Consider the following 20,617-nt stretch of genomic DNA (forward strand, 5'->3'; position numbering starts at 1 on the left):
AACAACGCCTTTGTCAACAGAGACAACGCAAACATTGGCAAACACAGGATCTTCGACCCATCCCTTCGAGCTTGATTTAGGGTTGTAAAAAAAAATATATATATATATATATATATATCTTTTGTTCAGTGAAACTTTCACAGCGCAAAAGCCCACCAAATAATTTTTTGCATAGCTGATTGAAAAAAGCATGCGTGTTGGTTTTCCCTGCAAGCGTATGCATGTGTCTGAAATGGAAACCAACATTCCATGGTTCCAATGTGCTCTCGTATAAAAAAACATTCTATTTACAGCATTGTGAGCAGCCTTGTACTCGCTTCCAAACCCTTTCTAATGCAAACACAGCAGAAGACAGTCTGTCAAACCCCCCCACTCTCCCTCTCTCTCTCTCTCTCTCTCTCTCTCTCTCTCTCTCTCTCTCTCTCTCTCTCTCTCTCTCTCTCTCTCTCTCTCTGTCTCTCTCTCTCTCTGTCTCTCTCTCTCCCCCTCTCATTATCGTATGCGCCGTCATGGCTGCAGTGAGAAGTCCTCGTCTCCTTCCTCCTCCGGAGGTTCATGGCTGGTATTGAATTGTCACCCTGAGGACAATGCATAATTACCATATGAAGTCATCCACACGAGCCTGGGAGGAATCTCCAGGATGATCTGCTGTAGCCACCGTCTCAGTCCCTCTGAATAAAACATGAGCGAAAACCTCTCCTTGGGCAGAGTGCGCTCTTGTTTGAGCTGTTGTGTTACTTATTTAACGATTCTCTAATGTTTCTCCTACACATTTCTCTACATTTCGTCCCTTGTCAGTGTCAGAGCCAGGGCATTCCCCTGGTGCCAGCCACTCAACAGAGCAGGATGACTCAGACTGGTAGATGACAATGGAAGGCAGTCAAATGCAGACGAGATGTTAGAATGTGTCTGAGCATGTGCAGTGGGGGGCAGGTACAGGTTCCTGTGTTTGTTTGTCTTCATTAATTAGAGCAGTTGGGGAGCTTGTCTCTGTCTGTGTCTGCCTGCCTGCCTGCCTGCCTGCCTGCCTGCCTGCCTGCCTGCCTGTCTGTATGTCTGCTGGCCTGTCTGGAATCAGATCTATTATGTGTTAAATCACAGTGCAGACAAACACAGAACTTTCAGACCCCGCAACTCTAAACCCCACTCACAGGTTCTTGTTTTAAGAGGCATGAATTCCCAGGGTTCAGCTTTTCAAGTAGCATTCCCAGGGACCCTTGCAATGACATCTGATTCAGAAAAACATGTCCCAGTGTTTGTCTAGTTCTCCCAGGAGACTACAACATGTGTGTGTATGTAGCAAGGCGACCCCCTCCTCCCTGTGACTCCAACTACTTTGGATCATTACTGCTTACCTCCACTAACTGACTTTCTCTTCTTGCTCCCAACAGCCAATGTTAGTTTCCATAGTTACCTGAAGAGTAAGCTGAATGGTATATTTTTTAATATGTTGTGAGGGGGGTTTTCTTGTTGATTGAGTTTGCGATTATTTATGCTAGGAAAATTGCACCGTTTTGTGTTGAAAATGCTATGTGGGATTTACAACAATTGGAGCGGAGTGTTTTCTCACGATAAATACACATTATTTATTTACAAATAAAGTGGTTATAATAGAAATAAATACAAAATAAAAATCTGAGCATTATACTTCATGTGGTATTGCACCCATTTCAAAATGTACATCAGAAATACATTTTCAAAACCAGTAAAGGAATATTCCTCCGATTAAAATATGTATTTTTTAAATATATTCATATATAGTTTTCTTTTCTTCTTCCAAAATAGCTCGGTCTTTCTTTCATATAAATAAGAGTCTTCATTGGGAAACCGGGTGTCCACAACCTCTGTCTTAGTCTCTCAGTCCCTCTCTCCATCCCTCCCTCTCTCGCTCTCATTCTCGCTCTTTATCTCTCTCCCTCCCTTTCTCTCGTTTTTTTTGCTCTTCCATCTCTCTCGCTCCCTCAATCTCTCTCCGCCTCACCGGCATCCACAGCCCTCTACCACCATGTCCTGGTAGTTTTTCAGGATGACCTTCTCGTACTCGTCCAGGTAGAGCAGGGAGATGGGGCTGAGCTCCGTGGGCACGCAGCACGCCCGGGGGATGTTGGAGTTGACTGAGTTGACCAGCGTCTGCACGATGGCGTGGTTGGTGGAGTTGAGGTGGTCCGCCAGGGGGAAGGGGCACTCGCCGTGGCAGTAGAAGGCGTGGTAACCGGGGGGCGCCACTATCCACTCGTTCCAGCCCACGTCGCTGAAGTCGACGTAGAGCGCGTGTCTCTTGCAGCTGGCCTTCTGCTGCTTCCTGCGCTGCTTGCGATGCGTCGCCTGACGTTTCTCCCGCGTGTGCAGCACGCCGTCGCCTATCCCGTCGTGACCGTACGTCACCAGCAGGGGGCGTACCTGCGGCCATGAGTCCTGGTCCTGGTGGAGGGACCGGCTCACCCTGACGTGCCTGTTCCTGCTCCTGCCGTCCCCACTGCCCTCCCCGGGGTGATGGACAACCTCCACCTGGAAGCCGTGGTTGCGGCGCCCCCCGGAGGCCCACTGGGACACTGCGGGGCTGACGTCGAAGCTCTCCCAGCGACTGAGAGAGTCCTGCACCAGCCGCGTGTCCAGCAGACGGGTCAGGGTCTCCCCGCCGGGGGAGGAGGGGGCCCCGAACACCTCGTACACGTTGATGCGATGGAGGCCCGCGCCGGTGCTGCCGGTGCTGCCGTTGCTTGAGGTGGGGAGGGGCGTGCCCCCCAGGACCTGGTCCCTGAAGATGCGCAGCTCTGCGGAGGTAATGAGCTCCTCCCCGGGGATGGAGGTGAGGTTGAAGAAGAACTGCTGGGTGGTTCTGCTCTTCAGGCTGGCCAGGGCCTCCATGGACTCTGCAGGAGACACACGAGGGAGAAGAGGGTCGGTTACACTGATGCTGAGACTATGGACATGAAGCACTGAAGCTGTTAACTTACTCTTGCCTTCATCCCCCCCCCCCCCACACACACACACAGCGAGTGTGAGTTGCCTCTGGCTATGGGCACATCACACAGATAGTCACACAGACTGACTCGGTGTAATGGCAGGCAAATGATGATATTTGTCATCATGGAATAACATCATTGGAGCCAGGTTAATAAATGTAATCTGTCAAAATGTCATGGCATCAAAGCAAGGTGTTCCCCTGTCTTGATAAGATAGGATAGAGTCTCTGATAGCATCTTCTATTATGCATGCTGCTAGGACGCTAAATGTCATGTCGAATGTTGCCCTTTACAGATTGCCAGCAACGATGCTAGAGTAAAAGGCTCCATCGTGTATCTTGGGATCATCAAAGCTCTGTTTTGACAGTCAATCAACATGGGATGTTATGTGCGATTTATCTGATTGACACAGAACTGGTGATGTATTTAAACCCCCCGAATGGAAGGGTTAATGCATTTTATTCCTTATGTCATTTCTATTCTACAAGACACTAATTGGATTAATGTGTACAAATATGAGACATATTTACATCAACTGCAATTCATTTGATCGCATTGAAACTTTGAACTTTTACCTTTCATACATCCGAGATGATAAAAACACACACTTTTTTTTATCTGTTTGGTGTGGTAGAATAAACACAAACTTTGAACTTTTCCAAAGGAGGCTTTTAGGAAATTCCACTCTCTCATCCCAAATCTCCCTCCACAGACACAAAAGACCTCAATTAGGCCAATCTCTCTTCATTTGATGTGGGAAAACCCCTTCTTTCTAGTTTCCTCTCTTCTCCACGAAATCCCTGTCATTCTCTTGCTCTTTCTTTGCTCCCTTACTCCAAAATCCTTCTCCACTCTCTTTCCCTTTCCCAACTCTCTCTCTTCGGTTCCTAATCCCTGAGCGAGAGAGCTGCTGTATGAACATGTTGCTACTTGTCTAAAACTTGTGAACCACAGATATGAGTGTATCAACATTCCTAATTTCTTTTCACGCTGTGTGCCAAAACAAAAGATAACGGCTAATGTTGGGTCATTCATCTTAGGCCTGTCTCTGGCTGCCAGTTCCTCTCTTATAGAGGAAATGTTCTGTTTGGCATGGACATTTGTTATTTTTTCAAAGCGATAGTGCAGAACCTAATTATGCCTCTCAAATTAATATCAGCTAGCAGATGTGTTGAAATGATTGGGACTCCATGCTTTGATGTTAAGAGTTACATCTGTAGATACATGCTTATTACATGCTCTCAGAATGTCTGTGTGTGTGTTAATGCATGATGTGTGTGTGTGTGTGTGTGTGACCAAGCAACAGAATTACAGTCAAATGAAAACGGAAAGGTTATTCAAGGGTGTTTTCAGCTCTGGACATTGCTGCTGTATAAATGCTGGAGGAACAGGTATCCCCTTGCCTAAACATACCAGCTGGCCAAGTCAACATGTGGCCTAGTCCAGATGAGAACACAGGTGGCTTAAGTTGGCAGTCAGGCCCTCCAGTCTGTCTGGTTGGGTGACCGTGGTCTTTGTCATGTGTCATTGTAACCACTGGGTGTCATCCACTCCAGTCCTCTGGAGAGCACCCAACCACCCCACCACCCTGGTGAGTCACCCTGTGGAAAGTTCCCCCACAGGAACACTTCAGACTGGGTGTTAAACCCTGGGGATTTAGGGGTAGAGCTTAAGGGCACATCAAAGTGTGGGGCTGCATGTACCTGCTATACCAAAGATTTAGGGATATAAAATGAGTGGTATAAAATATATTTTTTATTTTCGGGGGGTGGGGGGGGGGGGGTAGGAATGTAAAAATTATAGGGAGGTATTTTTATCCTTAAGAAAATGACTGGAACTCCCCTCTCCTGTGCACTTCGTTATTCACAACTGTCTCCAAGCAACATAATATGTTAAAGTATCATGACGTTGCCATTTGATGCACCATACCACCCTATAAAGTGAACCCTCCCACAATGGGATTCTCAGCGAATACCCAGAAACATTCTTGAGTAATCACTACGTAATGTACTATAACTGTAGGCTACCGACAATTTAGGGTTACATAGATCTTTACAGACACACTCATCTGACACAGTGAAACTTGGGTTGAATAAAAAGTTCACAATCCGCGCGTATCCAAGGTATAAACCAAATATGCAATTATGGCTTCTATTATTGGAACATGCGTAATGGCGCTTTAAGTGCGCTAGTGGAGAGGGTGATTGGGCAAGCATAATGCGCACCCAGTTCAGAAGACTTTCTTTAGTTCCGTTAGAAATGACTCAGAACTAAGTCTGTCTAACACGAATACTCTGTAATAATGCGTGTAAGTCTAATGTCATGTCGTGTGTTATTGAAGTTGCAGGGTGATGACTATCACCTGCGCATACGCACACCTCCCTTTATACAGCTCCCGTGGTGCGTGTCTGGAAAAACTGTTTTCAGAGCCCACGTAAACACCATAAATTATTAAGAAACAAATTACCCCTGGGACAGCAGCACCCTTAATGTTTGTGATGCTCGATATAGTACCAAGCTCGGAATGTTTGGTGAACAGTTGCATCACTACATATTTGAAGGATTAGTCAACAACAATGGGCTTCTGGGACCAACCCTGAAAATGAGTTTTGAAATTATTTTAGAGTCTTATCTATGGCTGCATATAAGTCTTATTTACATATAAGACTGGAATAAGACTGTTTTTCTGTATTTAAGGAGGTGTACGGGCATCCGGACGCGTGTCATCTTTATTATTATGTGACTAGTCCCGCCATAAAATTGTAAAGGCTCTTAAATTCGCATTCACACTCTGAGTCATGTTTAAATACAGGTTAGGGTTGTCTGAGAGGGCAGAGGTGCTCTCCACCTGACAGGTAAAGTATGTCACTAATACATACCTTCATGGTGAAAGCTTCTAATCGTGTTGGCCTTGCTGGCGGCTCTCTCTGCGTGTTTCCCCATGTTTCTGGGCCGTTTAGTGTTGTGGTCTCCGTTCACTGAGTGCATATGGTAAAGGTCCACCATGTACTGCGGCACCACCGCCAGCTTGCTCGGGTTCGGCCTCCTTTTGAGTCCGAACATGTTTAGGAGTCGAAGCTCAAATTCGTTGAGAAAGTTCTCCGACTGCTCCGGGGTTTGTTTCCCAGATTCGCTGTATTTCCTTCGGCCGACCTCGGGAATAAGTCCTGCAGCACCTCCCAGCAACACCTGAGCGAGGAGCAGTACTATGAGAGAGCGGACCACGGCGACCATGATCAGTCAGTCCCTGTGAAGAAAGTAACTTCTGTCAATACACTGGCGCCGACACAGCCGCTGATGTATTGGCAACGCAGACATCGGGGTTCACTGCAACATTCCCCCAGCTGCGCGTGTCTTCCATGCATACAATAGGAATTATTGAGGGGGGGGGGGGCAGGTTGAAAGGAAGACACCTCACTTTGATGTAAAGAACAAAAAGGGCCGGGAATAATACCCCCGTCGGCTATACTAGCTGAAATAGGAGATTGATCTTAAACATTGCAGAAGTAAACTAAACATGGAGATATCAAGGTTAGGATGAAAGAAAAAAAGTTAAACAAAAAAGGGGGATGGGACAAGAAAGAGAAAAATCTAAGAAACTCATTTAGAAGACGACAGACGAAAAAGTCTGCAATTAGAAGATATAAGAAAGTGTTTGGTGAGGCTGTAATAAAAAAGAAACATGTCTGTATAGCCCACAAGATCACACAAAGCATGAAAGAATATTGTCATCAAAAAATTTAGAAGAGACAGTCCAAGAGCAAGTCAGACAGTGCTACAAGGGTCTATTTGCGAGGCTTTGACGTCCATGTATGACTATAATCATACAGGATAGAGTTACTTCAAGAGGCTCGCAGGTGTTACATCTGACGTGCGCACACTGGCCAGATGTAGGCAAGACTACTCCTTAGCGCAGAAACAAGACATCAAAAACACCAGCAATCATAAAGTACTTGTTCTCTAAATAACCCTCAGTGAAATTAGTTGAAGTACTTATAAAAAGTATTTTAGGGAATTTTATGGAAAGTTTTGTGAGAGACAGATCTCAAAATGTGCTACTGTCAACACATGGATACCGAGAAATTGTATATTCTTTCCCAGAAAGTTCTAAAGATATAACTTAGACAACTCTCAAGTAAAAATTATAGTATACTTTGACATTGATGTTGTTTTACCTGATGAGGAAGAGCTGTGTCCGGTCGTCGTTCCAGCTTTGGGCTCCGATAAATTCCACATTAATTCGTGTATATTCCACGCTTTTCCTTCACGGACGAAAGAGAGTCCTTGCACTGCACCAATCGCCTACTCTCGCACATACTCTTACCAGCTGCACAACAGGCGACTTGGTCTATGAACTACGAAAAAAATAGTTTCTCTATGAGGAGGAAGCCGAGTTGTGTAGGCAGGACCGATATGAAGCACCTCTGTTGAACATCTTCAAATGAGAACTGTTTAGTGAGATAGAGTTGAGTTGCTTTTGGAGATAAGGTCAGTCTGTCGCTCTTTGGACCCCAATGCAGAGAGTAAAGGAACGTCGCCTCTCGCGCTCCTGGTGCAGCCAGTGTAGTAGTTAAATTGATTGGTGCCTTCTCTTCGCCCAACAACTCTTTTTGTCGTCTCGTGATGTCACCAACGCAATGCTGTCAGTTTCATGGCGACTCAAAAGCACCTCCCGTGAGCCTGGAGCGAGTCCTACCACAGCTCAGGTTATAGGTTGTTTTCGCAGGTTTGCATTTCGAATTAGATTACTTAATAGACGGCAGACGTTAAAGTTAGATAATTGTAAATGCCGGTTGTGTAGCACACCGCTAGGCTATAACCCAGTGGGCAATTGATGTTGAAAATACATAAAATTTACATCAAACATTGGCGTAAAAAAAATGGTCAAATATGCAAATCAAGTTGATGTCAAAAACTTGATGTCCATTTTACATTCAAACACTGATGTTGAAAATACATTAAATTTAGATCCAACATTGACATCAAACAATAGGTCAAATATGCAAATCAAACTGATGTCAAAAACATGATGTCCATTTGACATCCACACACCTATTCTCGACAACCAAAAAATAACTCAAACTTAATCAAATTTAAGAAAAGTTTTATTCATCAGCTTCAAATTTAAAAGTACAAATGTAGGCTGGATTTTGTCAAATACTCATTCTGATCCTGAACAAAGATCGACTGCTGTCTGGCCCTTTTGGCGTCCCATACCCCCATATCTGTCGGGAGCAGACCGGAGATAGTTCTTCATATGATTTTTTATATCCACCTCTGACGATGCTGGTTTTGACTGCTGTACAGCACCTGAATGAAGATGGAGCAACATTTATTAGAATTTTAGGACATTAGAATGTAAAGAATACATTTTCAGAAACCATCACTGGTACATACACTCAAGCTGAGCATCTCAGAGGTTGGACAGAATGGATCCAGATAAAACCATACTCGAAGTGATGAAGTATTACACAATTACCTATTATAACTTGGCAAAGCCTTGTTTTGCCAAAGGCTTTCTTTGGCCCTGTGCCATCCATGTTCATCATAGCCATCAACTTGTTTGTAAGAACTCTGTAAAAGGAAAAACAACAATCAACTGAAATCAGAAACCAATATTGGTTAAGCTGAATGAACAATACAATTAAGTGACCGGAGCGGCGGAGCCTTCAAGCAGAGGACGACTGTCTTAGTTTCTTCACTTTGGTGCATTTCTCAAATTATCATTAACGTTTGCACAACAGTAAAGGCCTTTGCACACTGAGTCCGAAATTTTCGTGTTTCGTGTTTATGAATTTTGGACTCTGTGTCCAATGGCCTTCCTTGTATTCTCTTAGGGTCATTCTGACCCATCAGTCATTCTGACCCACCATCGTATTGCGACAACTTTACCGCATACAAAAACAAAGTGAAGCATTTTCTTTTAACCGTTGGGCTGTCTCAGACCCCCCACATTGCGAAGGTTAAAAGAAAATTATTTTTATTTTTTTTGTATTGGGTAAAATTGGGTAAACACAACGGATGGTTCATTATGAGCCTTTGGGTCATGTGACCCGAAGGCAGCACAAGGGTTAAGTACATTGCTCGATCCAATCAGTACAAACTGCCCCACACAATGCTTTGTAAAATGCTTACTTTATGTCTCAAAAGCAAGTACTTATGCCAATCAACAAGTCAGTGCCATTTGAATGAACAGTTGATTTTACAGTTAAGTTTGTACTGCAGTTTGTCGGCAGATCATGTAATTAATTGTCATACAAGAAGAGTATACTGATTTACAAAACAGCAATTCATTAATGTGTAATAGAAATTGAAAAATTATTAAAGACAAACTGCATATGACAACTTATTCAATACTTCATATAATGACTCAGGCAATTACTTAATACCTAAATGTGACTATTCAACAGAGCTTTTATGATGTGACTAGATGTGAAGTTTTGACATTTTAAATTCTGATATGAGAAAGGCACCAAAGTGACTGAGAGAAACTATATTATGGATTAATTTACCTTTTCATCATATTCTTCACACAGTCCTCAAGATCTGCACCCCCAATCTTGACCAACTGAGACATCTGATAATAAAAAATACCTATCAGGAACACAGAAAACACTGAATATGATAGGAACAGTATTACTATTGGCCTGGCATAGTTAAACTGACCATGAGATTTTTCTTTCCTTTATCAGCCAGTTGCCCTTCCAGATTCTTGAGCTCACGCCTGCTGTTCATCTTCACCAGGTGGAACTGAGAGTCTGGGGGCTCACAGTTTTGGCCCACCTGGGACAGCTTTTCACAAATATCGGCCAGCAGATAGAGGACCCGTCTTTGGAACTCTGAAAGGCAAATCGGAATGAAAATGAACATAAGTCCCATTTGCAAAAACACCACTGTTAGTAAAATAAGGAGGTATACTAACTTCCATTATCTAATGGGAATGGTTCACCACCCTCTTTGTGCTGGTTTCCCCTATGTGGAGTGTGGGACCACTGATGAGTAGACTGGGAGTGCTGGTGTGTAGAGCTGTGGTGAGGAGAGCGGGATCTCTGGCGCGGTGTGTGAGATCTCTGGCGCGGTGTGTGGGATCTCTGGCGCGGTGTGTGGGATCTCTGGCGCGGTGTGTGGGATCTCTGGCGCGGTGTGTGGGATCTCTGGCGCGGTGTGTGGGATCTCTGGCGCGGTGTGTGAGATCTCTGGCGCGGTGTGTAGGATATCTGGCGCGGTGTGTGAGATCTCTGGCGCGGTGTGTTGGATCTCTGGCGCGGTGTGTGGGATCTCTGGCGCGGTGTGTGGGATCTCTGGCGCGGTGTGTGGGACCTCTGGCGCGGTGTGTGGGATCTCTGGCGCGGTGTGTGGGATCTCTGGCGCGGTGTGTGGGATCTCTGGCGCGGTGTGTGGGACCTCTGGCGCGGTGTGTGGGATCTCTGGCGCGGTGTGTGGGATCTCTGGCGCGGTGTGTGGGATCTCTGGCGCGGTGTGTTGGATCTCTGGCGCGGTGTGTGGGATCTCTGGCGCGGTGTGTGGGATCTCTGGCGCGGTGTGTGGGACCTCTGGCGCGGTGTGTGGGACCTCTGGCACGGTGTGTGGGATCTCTGGCGCGGTGTGTGGCATCTCTGGCGCGGTGTGTGGGATCTCTGGCGCGGTGTGTGGGATCTCTGGCGCGGAGTGCTGTGGAATGGAGAGCTGGAACTTTTGTGCTGAGTGTGTGATCTTTTCGGTGTAGTTTGAGGGATGTGTAGGAGACTGTGGGACTTAGATCTAAGTCTCTTTTGTTGAACCCTTGGTGGTTTTGGCAAGGATGGATCGCATTAAGCACTTTCAGATAAAATATATATATAAAAGTTATGATACTTAACAGTTTGCTTACTGTGTTGTGACTGTGCTTCCACACATGGTTTCTGCACATTGCCACATCCGGTTCCAGCACCATCTGAGCTGCTTTCATCCTCATCTGTGTAAGAAGAGAAACAACAGTATTACCACAATGCATAGTGTCACAACATATACTTTTATCCAGCACCAGAAACTATGGGCCTGCCACAATGTGCAGTTATTGTATACCTAAGATAAACCCTGGGTATTTTTTCTTCTTCACCCTCCTAACAGGAGTGCATTCTTCCTCACTTAGCTCTGCAGTTGTTGTTTGGTCGAATGCTTCACACTCTTCTCGCTTCTCTGAAGTAAATGGAACAAGCAGGCTTATAATAACTAACTTGATTTGAGTAGTAGAAAAACCCAGATTTAGCTTAAATTATTTATGTAAAACTTACTTGAGTTGATTTTGATTTTCAGCAGTGGAAACTTTTGCCAGCTGCTTGCTGGTTGTGGCATTTCTTCGGCTGCTTTGGTTACATTAGCTCCTGTTGGCCAGTAAACCATGTTATCCTTCACCCAAACCTCCGGGATGACTCCCTCTTCTTCTCCCTTTGGCTCTGTCCAAACTGCCCTGACCCACATCATGAGACCTGAACAACAACCAGAACAAAATATGCAGAGATTCAGGCAACTACAACAACTAACTTTAGGCAACTGTTGCTCTCAATCCACATAACGGTAGCATTTTCCCCTCCACACTCAATAATTGTATACAACCTGCACACCCTGACAATGATAGTTATTGGAAAAGCCCTGAGGAACATTAATTTTAGTAACATACTTACAATTCAGTTACTTGCGTTCTATATGATGCAGCATGGGGAACAAAATATACCCTGTGTCAGCTTCACCAGGGTTGGCTTGCAGACAGACAACTTTACGATGCAACTGTTGTTTGCTGATCAGTCGACGTCTAGTTCTGCTCATGTCACTAACACGGACGATGTTGAGCAGTTTAGAATCACAAGGATCATTGAAGAAACTCTCTGTGTGGTATTGGCGTAGGACATCACAAACCAAGGTGCCTTCTTCGCGTATTTCCTTCACAAATACAAAGTCCTTGTTCTGAAGGATGAAACAACAATCTCGTGGTCTTGTGGAGATGCGAGTAAAGCTCTCTTTGGTAAAAGGCCTACATTTTGTAGAATGTTCTAGTTCTGCTAGACGTTTGGCAACCTGGGCTATAGGATTGCGAGATTGTCTGACCATTTTCTTTAGAGTCTGCAGGTAGTTCTCAAATGGAAAGCATTAAACATCATTCAGTGAACATCTGAAGTGTTCTACATCATCTGCTAAGTGAGTTAGTGAGTGCACATTGTACACAGTGAAGGTGTTTCCATATATATCCTCACACTTCCTCACATAGTACATGAGTACCTCTCTGACATAGTCCAAGTGTTCCTCACGCTCTGCATCATCAGAATTCAACAGTATTGACACCGCAACCCATCAAGGAAAGAAAGTGATTGTATACAGCACGTGAAACCACTCTTCTCAGAACCACTGGTCCAGTATAAAGCAGAAACTGTCTGAGTTCTGTAGCCTTCCACCTGTCCAATTCCAGTAAACTCCTAGGCTGCCGGGCAAACTCACTAGGAAGTTCTCCATTCCATGCCATGAGTTTATCCGAAATCTCACTCCTTTTCTGAAAAGATAGTCTGCATGTGTTGGGTCCTCCCTTCATGTAGTGAAGCATTCTCCTAACTACACCCAAACACACCAAGTGCATGTAGTCCAATGCAAATGGTCGAATGCATGGAATCCCAGCTAGGGTCAGTGGGGATTTTTCAATTTGGTGGTCTTTGTAGTCTACCAAATTCTGCTTCAGACCTTGCAACAACACCAGGTGCTGTAGCACCGAGAACAACTCGTCCCACATATGTGCCTCTAACTGTGCAGCGCTCACAAGCGAAGTAGCTATTGTGATTCTTTATACACTTCAGGAATGATCTGGCTGGTGCATCACAAATGAAGGCTTTTACAGTCACTTGAAGTCACTTTTCACTTGAGTCACTTGAGTCACTTGAAGTCACTTTTCTCTCCATGGACTATGCCATCTTGCTTAAGTTGCTGCAACTCCTGAAGAAAATCAGACAGGTAATCTTGAACTGGGCTGGGTTTTGCCTTTCCACAATAGAGTGCCACAATAAAGGGTGCAAAAGCATGGAAATTGCACAGGATTGGCCACGTCTGCATATTTGATGATTTAAACAGTGGAATACCATCAATGTTGATGCACATGTCTATGCGATCTTCATGGAAATCAGGGCACTGGGCTAAAACTTTCAAAATGCCAGATGTAATACCAAAAAAAGCATATTGGGGAGTCAGGTGGCTGAGCGGTGAGGGAGTCGGACTAGTAATCCGAAGGTTGCCAGTTCGATTCCCGGTCATGCCAACTGACGTTGTGTCCTTGGGCAAGGCACTTCACCCTACTTGCCTCGGGGGAATGTCCCTGTACTTACTGTAAGTCGCTCTGGATAAGAGCGTCTGCTAAAATGACTAAATGTAAAAAATATTGTCCACCACACATTTCAACTGTTGCCACTCTTTTAGGGGTCTTCAGCAGTGTTCTGGCATCCTTGGGGAGGCGATGTCCTTGGCGCCTTAGAATTTCTAATAGTTCATTTAGTGCAGACTGCTTGCATTTGTTGGTAACTGCCCAAGATGCAACTTCATCAACCAGATCAGGAGCAGTTTCCTCTGCAGAATCCTCAGACAGATTGTCAGCAACCTCAGTCAGTTTCAGAAGACAGCACTAATACATCAGAGTCGTAATACGAGATGTTGGCATCAGCTGAAGGTGACAAACACACAGTTTCATCCTCACTGGACTGAGCCCTCAGCAACACATCTGCATCACTGCTATTTGAATCATCAGCTGCAAGAGCCAGCACTTCAGCATGACGTTTCCGCCAGTTTCGGTGGTATGCCATCACACAAAGTATAGCTGCCAAAAAGCAAACTTGTTTTTAAAGCTCAGTTTATTATTAATCTACTAATATTTCATTTTATGGAATATTTTTTCTTATATAACTAATTTATTTTTATTTCCAAATATTTGTTAATAATTTGTATTATTTAAATTCATTTATTTCATTTATTAAACTATTTGTTGATTTACGTCATGAAAAACGTATAACAGTCTGTCAAGTGCTGTAATTTTGAATTCAGGATCAAGCTGATACATAACGACTGGCCAGTTAAGACAGCGTTGCTTGAAACTGAAAATTATCTAAAATGGCGGAGATCTTTCCGCCATTTTAGATTATTTTGAGTGCTACAATGCATTCTGCATGCTTATGTGTAAAGTACCGTAAAATCATGGGACCTGCCTATTTATAAGTTATTAGTTCAACGAACGTAAAATTAACATTTACCTCTTTGACATTTAAAAACCATACACTTAACCCATTCTAGACTGAGTTTCAAATATTTCCAAAAGTCTCCACAGTGCAAGTTATTTTTCCAAAACTGTAGGCTAGCTAGCTAGCTTAGCTAACGCTAAGTGACCTAGCATTATACTCATAGCAATACTACCATGCTAATGTTACTGGCTACTACTAAAGCGTTTGTAGCGTAGTTTTTGTCTATTCAATTGCACTTTTTCCGAATTACATCGACATTACTGTGGCAAACGGACATATGACGCTACTCCTTTTTACACAGCTTCAACTGGCCTACTAGTAGCATTATTCAGGCTACATTAGCTTTCACTGGCGGGAGATTAGAGCTATAGCATACACAAAAAGTACCAGAAATAGTAGCTAAATGTTTCATTAAAACACACGTTCTTCGAAGTTTAACTAATGTTTTACATTTCATGAGATGTCAGCACATTTAACCACCTGATTAAAAGATGATGAGCTGAACACAGTTCACGATGTGAAAATATTTTCCGTTGACGTTGGGTCGTTCCTTTGGGTCCGTGGATTCTCGCGGCTCACACTTTACCTTGTCATAACCAGAAGCTACTAACACAGCGCCATCTACAGGTGTGGTTTTAAACAGCAGAGAAATCCTCATTAAATGGGCATTGTGTCTAGATCTGTTGAACTGCCAAAAGGAAATCATTAGTAGTAAAAAAAAAATTGTAGTTTTTGTTTTTCAGACATCAAATATCAATGTTTTTTCACTGTGAAACATTAGACCGACTATAAATTTAACACTAATTAACACTTTCCAGCTTCACATTTGGGAACAATTGTGGTAGCCTACATTGCCGTCCAATCACCGATGTATTTCTGAAAACTGCCAGATACTCATGACAATAAGCTATAAAAAATGCTATTTCAACTTCATTAAGCTGACGATTAATATAAATGTATAAATATAATAGTATTATATTATATAATCCTAAGTAAACATACTCATCATTGATGTCAATGTGATGTCTGTATTACATCAATTTCTACGTCTAAAATAACAAGATGAATTTATGTCAATCGGACTTCAAACATATTGGCCTACATATACATGCAACCAATTTCTGTGTGGGATTAGTTTCCTATTTTCACCCACCTACCATTGGAATAAATTGCCATACAAATTTAATTTTAAATTATGTTATACAGCATCTTGATCAAGTCTTGACTAATATTGGACCTCAAATTGATATCAAGGTGCCCGCTGGGAACCTTCCTGAAATGAATGACCTACATTTATTTGATCATATCTTAATAGTTTATAGTTAATTGTTCGATCAGTTTAATCTTCTTAATCACATAGTTTATATAAACTTGAAATACAAAATATTTGTCCCATATATGTGTTGTCTTATTAATAAGGTAGCCTACAAGAACATTTATTTGTTAAATTGTATTCAAACCCAAATACCTTCGTATAATCTTTGATATCTCACTTTAGTTTGAATCAAGATAAAATAAAAACAATTGTTGTTTATTCAAACAGTTTTCAGAAATCAGAAATTCATCGGCACAGTTTTTAAAATACCTCCGGATAATTGATCAAGAGGTGTTAGTTGTGGGATTAAGAGTGTTTTTCTATTGGATTAAAACTAATTGACAATGAGCAGGCAAATGTGTTGCCTTTGTAGTTAGGGGGGATTACAGACCACAGTGACTATCCTATCCCATGACAGGCACCTGAAAATGTCCCTCCGGTAGTATTGTTGTTTCTCTCAGTTGTGTGAGACAAAGATGTTATTTGTCATCCAGGAATCTCTCCCCTACAGGCAATATCACAGTCATTTTATACTTGACCTTATTGCACAAGATCAGCGTTGAAAGCATTACAGTGTAACAACGATGTTATTGTCAGCAATGACTGGCATTGCTGCCTCACGAAAATCTTAAAATATATTAATTCAGCAGTTGTTAAATACTTTTTGGAAACTTTGGAAAGAAAAAAAAGGGAATTTTGTGAAACAGTTTTCTTGTACAAATTACTTAAAGTACCCCAAACCTAGCTCACACTGGGTGTCCAACTGCCTCATTACCAGTACGTCCCCTTAAGGTTCTACCACTTAAGAGTCTTGTGTAGCTCAGTCTGCCCTCATGTCGTCTTTCCAAAGCCAACACTCTAGACTCCATGCATTCTAGAACCTCTTAACGTAAATGTATGTAAATACTACAGAGCAGATGGGTCTTGGTAGCACACACCTCACCCTGTAGATATTGTAATAGGCTTGACGATTACAGAGTGACTGACCTAGACACAGGCCTCCAGGGTAACACAGGGGGAAGAGAGTGGCAGCCCCATTGTTGTTCAGCATATACAACCCCGTAGGGTTTAGTCAACAACATTGATGTTGGACACATTTCCATATGAAAAGCCTCCATTGATTACAGGTAGTTGCTTCCATTAAGTGATGATGGTGAGACAGGAGGCTGTGTTTTGGTCAAAGCAACAGGCATGTTTTGTTTGGAGAGATGGCAATAGATTAAATCTCATTGAGATCACAAGATATCTTTGTCTGGCCAGCAGGACAATAACATTTTATGAGGGATAATCCTGGATCATCCACTTTGCAATTATAATACACAGAGGGTGTCTGTGAGTGCATACCTTTGGCTGAGCGTCATTGGGCTCTACTGTAACTCTCTCTCTCTCTCTCTTCTGTGTTTCTGTCCTCAGCTTTTGATCCTGCTCTCTCGTTTCCCTTCTCAGTCCACTACCAACATGAAGGCTTTTAGAGACAGTAGCAAAACTCCACTTGTCCGTCCCTTTTGGTTATCAGATTCAATTTTGAATGTGGATGAAGACAGTCAACAATATGCAATAATTGGTCAATATAGCATGTTTCCCTCCACGGTTCTGCTCAAGGGACAGTTGGGTCCCTACTGTTGCCATAACACCACTTGGCTGAATCTAGTGCTCTAAACCCAGCCCCCGTAAAAGCTTGCAGCATTTACATGCTTTAGATTTAGGGATAAGGCCTCACACAGCTGTGAGCATCTTTAATTACCCAAGTTAAAGGATTAGAGAAAGAAAGAGTGGGGTTATCTCATTCTTTCTGCTATGTGTGTGTGTGTATCCTGGCACAGCTTTTGTCAGGTAGAGAGGAATGTGTTTCCTCGGGCTCTGCTGTGGGTCGATGCCCCCTTGTCGTTCCTGGATACTGCAAGCCAAGGCTTTCTGGGTGCTACGAACTCAGAGCTTCATGAACTGGGGTGATGTCACAACCCAGAGGGAGATACATCTGCTTATCTTGAAGTGGCAGCTGATCTGATTATATACTGATTGAAAGGACAACAGTTCAGGCCAATGGGAGCGAAAGATGACAGTGTTGCTGGGCAGGTAGAAAGATAGAGGACCCGAAAGGGGAAAGGAACGACCTGCCAATGAGAAGACCTGAGAAGATAGTCGGTTGACAGTGCCTGCTCAGTAAGGGAGTCAGATGGCTGAGCGGTGAGGGAATTGCCAACTGACGTTGTGTCCTTGGGAAAGGCACTTCACCCTACTTGCCTCTTGGGGGAATGTCCCTGTACTTACTGTAAGTCGCTCTGGATAAGAGCGTCTGCTAAATGACTAAATGTAAATGTTTAGCCTGTGTTCTGCTCCTCTCTCTCACCAACCGTCTCTGGAGGAGGGGATCCCTCTCTGAATTGCTCCTCCCAAGGTTTCTTCAATTTTTTCTCCTGTTGAGAGTTATTTTTGGGGAGTTTTTCCTTATCTTCCTTGAGGGTTTAGGTTGGTTGAGGGGCAGTTCTATGGGCGTATGTGAAGCCCTCTGTGACATGCTTGCGTGTAAAAAGGGCTATACAAATACATTTGATTTGATTTGACAGTGCCTGCTCAGTAAGTTATCCAGTTACTCAACACACCTCTGTTTTGCAAGTTCCATCAACATAATTGAGTGTTACGGTCAAGGTTTCACCTAGACAATACAATTAAATGCATAAATTGAATGATAGAAGGACGAGACCAACCCAAGGTAATCTACAGACAGTTGGACCTATGTCCAATTGGGATGTGGAGGATTTCGCCCTCACCAGAGAGAGGCAGCCTCAAGTTCTTCCTGCAAAACAAAGGTCTCTGGTTGTAATCCCCCCAGGCCTCAGTACGCACACCAGGGCTCAAAAACGCAGACCATTGGGCATGTACCCAGTGGGATACGTCCATCCCACCTCTCTCTGTCATGGACTGACCTGTGCCATTTGAATTCATTCTGCCTTCTTGATCTTGGTTGAAATGACACAGGGGCTAAAGTTCAGGCTTGTCTCGGACACAATCCAACCCAGTCTCGGGGGCATGTCGTCAGACAAACTGGGGCTGACCCAGGTTCACGTCAGCCTTGACATTTGGTGTTGGCTGACGTGAACTTCGGTCAATTATCAACCTTGGTGAAACACATCATGTCCTTTTATAGTTCTGAGAAATCTTCCATACTGGCATTCCTACCGATTCCACAGCTAAATATGCATTATTTACATTTAGTCATTTAGCAGACGCTCTTATCCAGAGCGACTTACAGTAAGTACAGGGACATTCCCCCGAGGCAAGTAGGGTGAAGTGCCTTGCCCAAGGACACAACATCATGACCAGGAATCGAAGTGGCAACCTTCGGATTACTAGCCAGATTCCCTCACCGCTCAGCCACCTGACTCCCGGACTTTCCAGTGTTTGAAGATGTCATGTTTGAGTTTAAATTATTTTCTTGTAAGGAAAGTCCCTCAGGATCCATGTGGCTTCTCCTAAGACAGGTCTTGTTGTCTTACCTCCATGAAAGAACAATGTACTACAGAGGCGCATTATACTGGGAAACAGTGTCACAACTGAATGCAGAGTGATGGATAATGAGGATGGTTGAATTTACATGATATGTGTGTGTGTGTGTGTGTGTGTGTGGTGGACGCTCGACCCAGCCTTGCTGTCCTCTCCCTTGTCTTCACACACATTCCAGGAGTCGCAGGAGAGACAAAGCCCTCAGATGACACTGCAGATTCAGTCATTAGCCTTTCACCCTCCGTTAACAGCTCCTTGGCAGGGCACAGAGCACACATTCCGCTGTGCGGAGGGACAGGGAGCCCCAATACACGCTAACATGGATACATGGAGATAAGAGGGAGTCAGATGGCTGAGCGGTTAGGGAGTCGGCCTAGTAATCAGAAGGTTGTTGGTTCGATTCCCGGCAGTGCCAAATGATGTTGTGTCCTTGGGCAAGGCACTTCACTCTACTTGCCTCGAGGGGAATGTCCCTGTACTTGCTGTAAGTCGCTCTGGATAAGAGCGTCTGCTAAATGACTAAATGTAAATGTAAGAGAGAGTGTAGACAGAGGGAGGGGTTCAGACACAATCATAAGCAGTTTTATTATGTCATTTTTTTGTTGAATTGCACCGTATGAGGAACTCTTGCACACTTTTTGAACACAGTCAACTTTATTGATCCACATGTGCCTGACAGGAGCATGGCTGCTACATGGTTACACACAAAAGTGCTCACATGATGCGTGAAAGGGATTGTGGGGGAATGGGATGTATTTCATAGAGGTTGATCCCAAAATGGAAACCCACCAAGGTTAGAGCCGGCCAGCTAGAAAGCCAGAGTCAATATTTATGGATACTGAACATGTGGCACGCTCCTCTACCCACTAATTTGAGCAACAAGTCCACCTCCAGATTATATGGCCTCTCGGAGATCACAGGAGAATATCCCAAACGTGCCCAGCTGTCTCAAATATTGAGATGCAGATTCAAGAATAAGCACATGACATGTTTTTGTCTTTATTTAGATTCTATGCATAATTTATGGCTTCATGAGGTATGCCACCATAAGTGTCGTTTTCACAAACACACACACACACACACACATACACACACACACACACATTGTGACTGTACTTTAAGCATACCATATGAATTAAATACCCTTTGATGCCAGTTTGTAACCAATTCCCAGTGACAAGAGACAGAGGTCTATAAAATGTCATGTTGCAGTTATGAAACATTTAACTAACTCCACTTGTACCTCAGTTTTAACTCTAAACATATGCTCCATTTAGCAGAAGAGCACAGATGAGGAACAACCACTTCCATTTGAGTGTGAGAGAGAGAGAGAGTGAGAGAGATAGAGAGGGAGAAGGAGAGAGAAACAAAGGGAGATGGAGAGAGAGAGGATGAGAAGGAACGAGAGGAAGGGAGAGTAAGAGAGAGAGGGAGAAAGAGAGAGAGGGGGAGAGAGAGAGCGAAAGAGATAGAAAGAGAGGGAGAAGGAGAGAGAAACAGAGGGAGATGGAGAGAGAGAGGATGAGAAGGAACGAGAGGAAGGGAGAATAAGAGAGAGAGGGAGAAAGAGAGAGAGAGAGAGTAAG

General features: G+C 43.8%; 1 protein-coding gene and 1 long non-coding RNA gene across 2 annotated transcripts; both read right to left on the reverse strand.

Annotated features, from left to right (window-relative positions):
* Window positions 1–1,587: 1,587 nt before the first annotated feature.
* Window positions 1,588–7,375, reverse strand: bmp2b (bone morphogenetic protein 2b). Its single transcript, XM_067241336.1, has 3 exons — window positions 7,142–7,375; window positions 5,846–6,213; window positions 1,588–2,873 (listed from the first exon to the last, which is right to left on the reverse strand). The coding sequence occupies exons 2-3, from the start codon at window positions 6,198–6,200 to the stop codon at window positions 1,978–1,980; spliced, it is 1,251 nt and encodes a 416-aa protein (XP_067097437.1). The 5' UTR covers window positions 6,201–6,213; window positions 7,142–7,375; the 3' UTR covers window positions 1,588–1,977.
* A 735-nt stretch (window positions 7,376–8,110) lies between these two features.
* Window positions 8,111–9,760, reverse strand: LOC136948140 (uncharacterized). The gene is made up of 4 exons (XR_010877049.1): window positions 9,633–9,760; window positions 9,479–9,543; window positions 8,446–8,540; window positions 8,111–8,276 (listed from the first exon to the last, which is right to left on the reverse strand). It is a non-coding gene; the product is annotated as an uncharacterized lncRNA (long non-coding RNA).
* Window positions 9,761–20,617: the final 10,857 nt, after the last annotated feature.

The sequence above is a fragment of the Osmerus mordax genome, chromosome 8, assembly GCF_038355195.1.
Source record: "Osmerus mordax isolate fOsmMor3 chromosome 8, fOsmMor3.pri, whole genome shotgun sequence".
NCBI lineage: Eukaryota > Metazoa > Chordata > Actinopteri > Osmeriformes > Osmeridae > Osmerus > Osmerus mordax.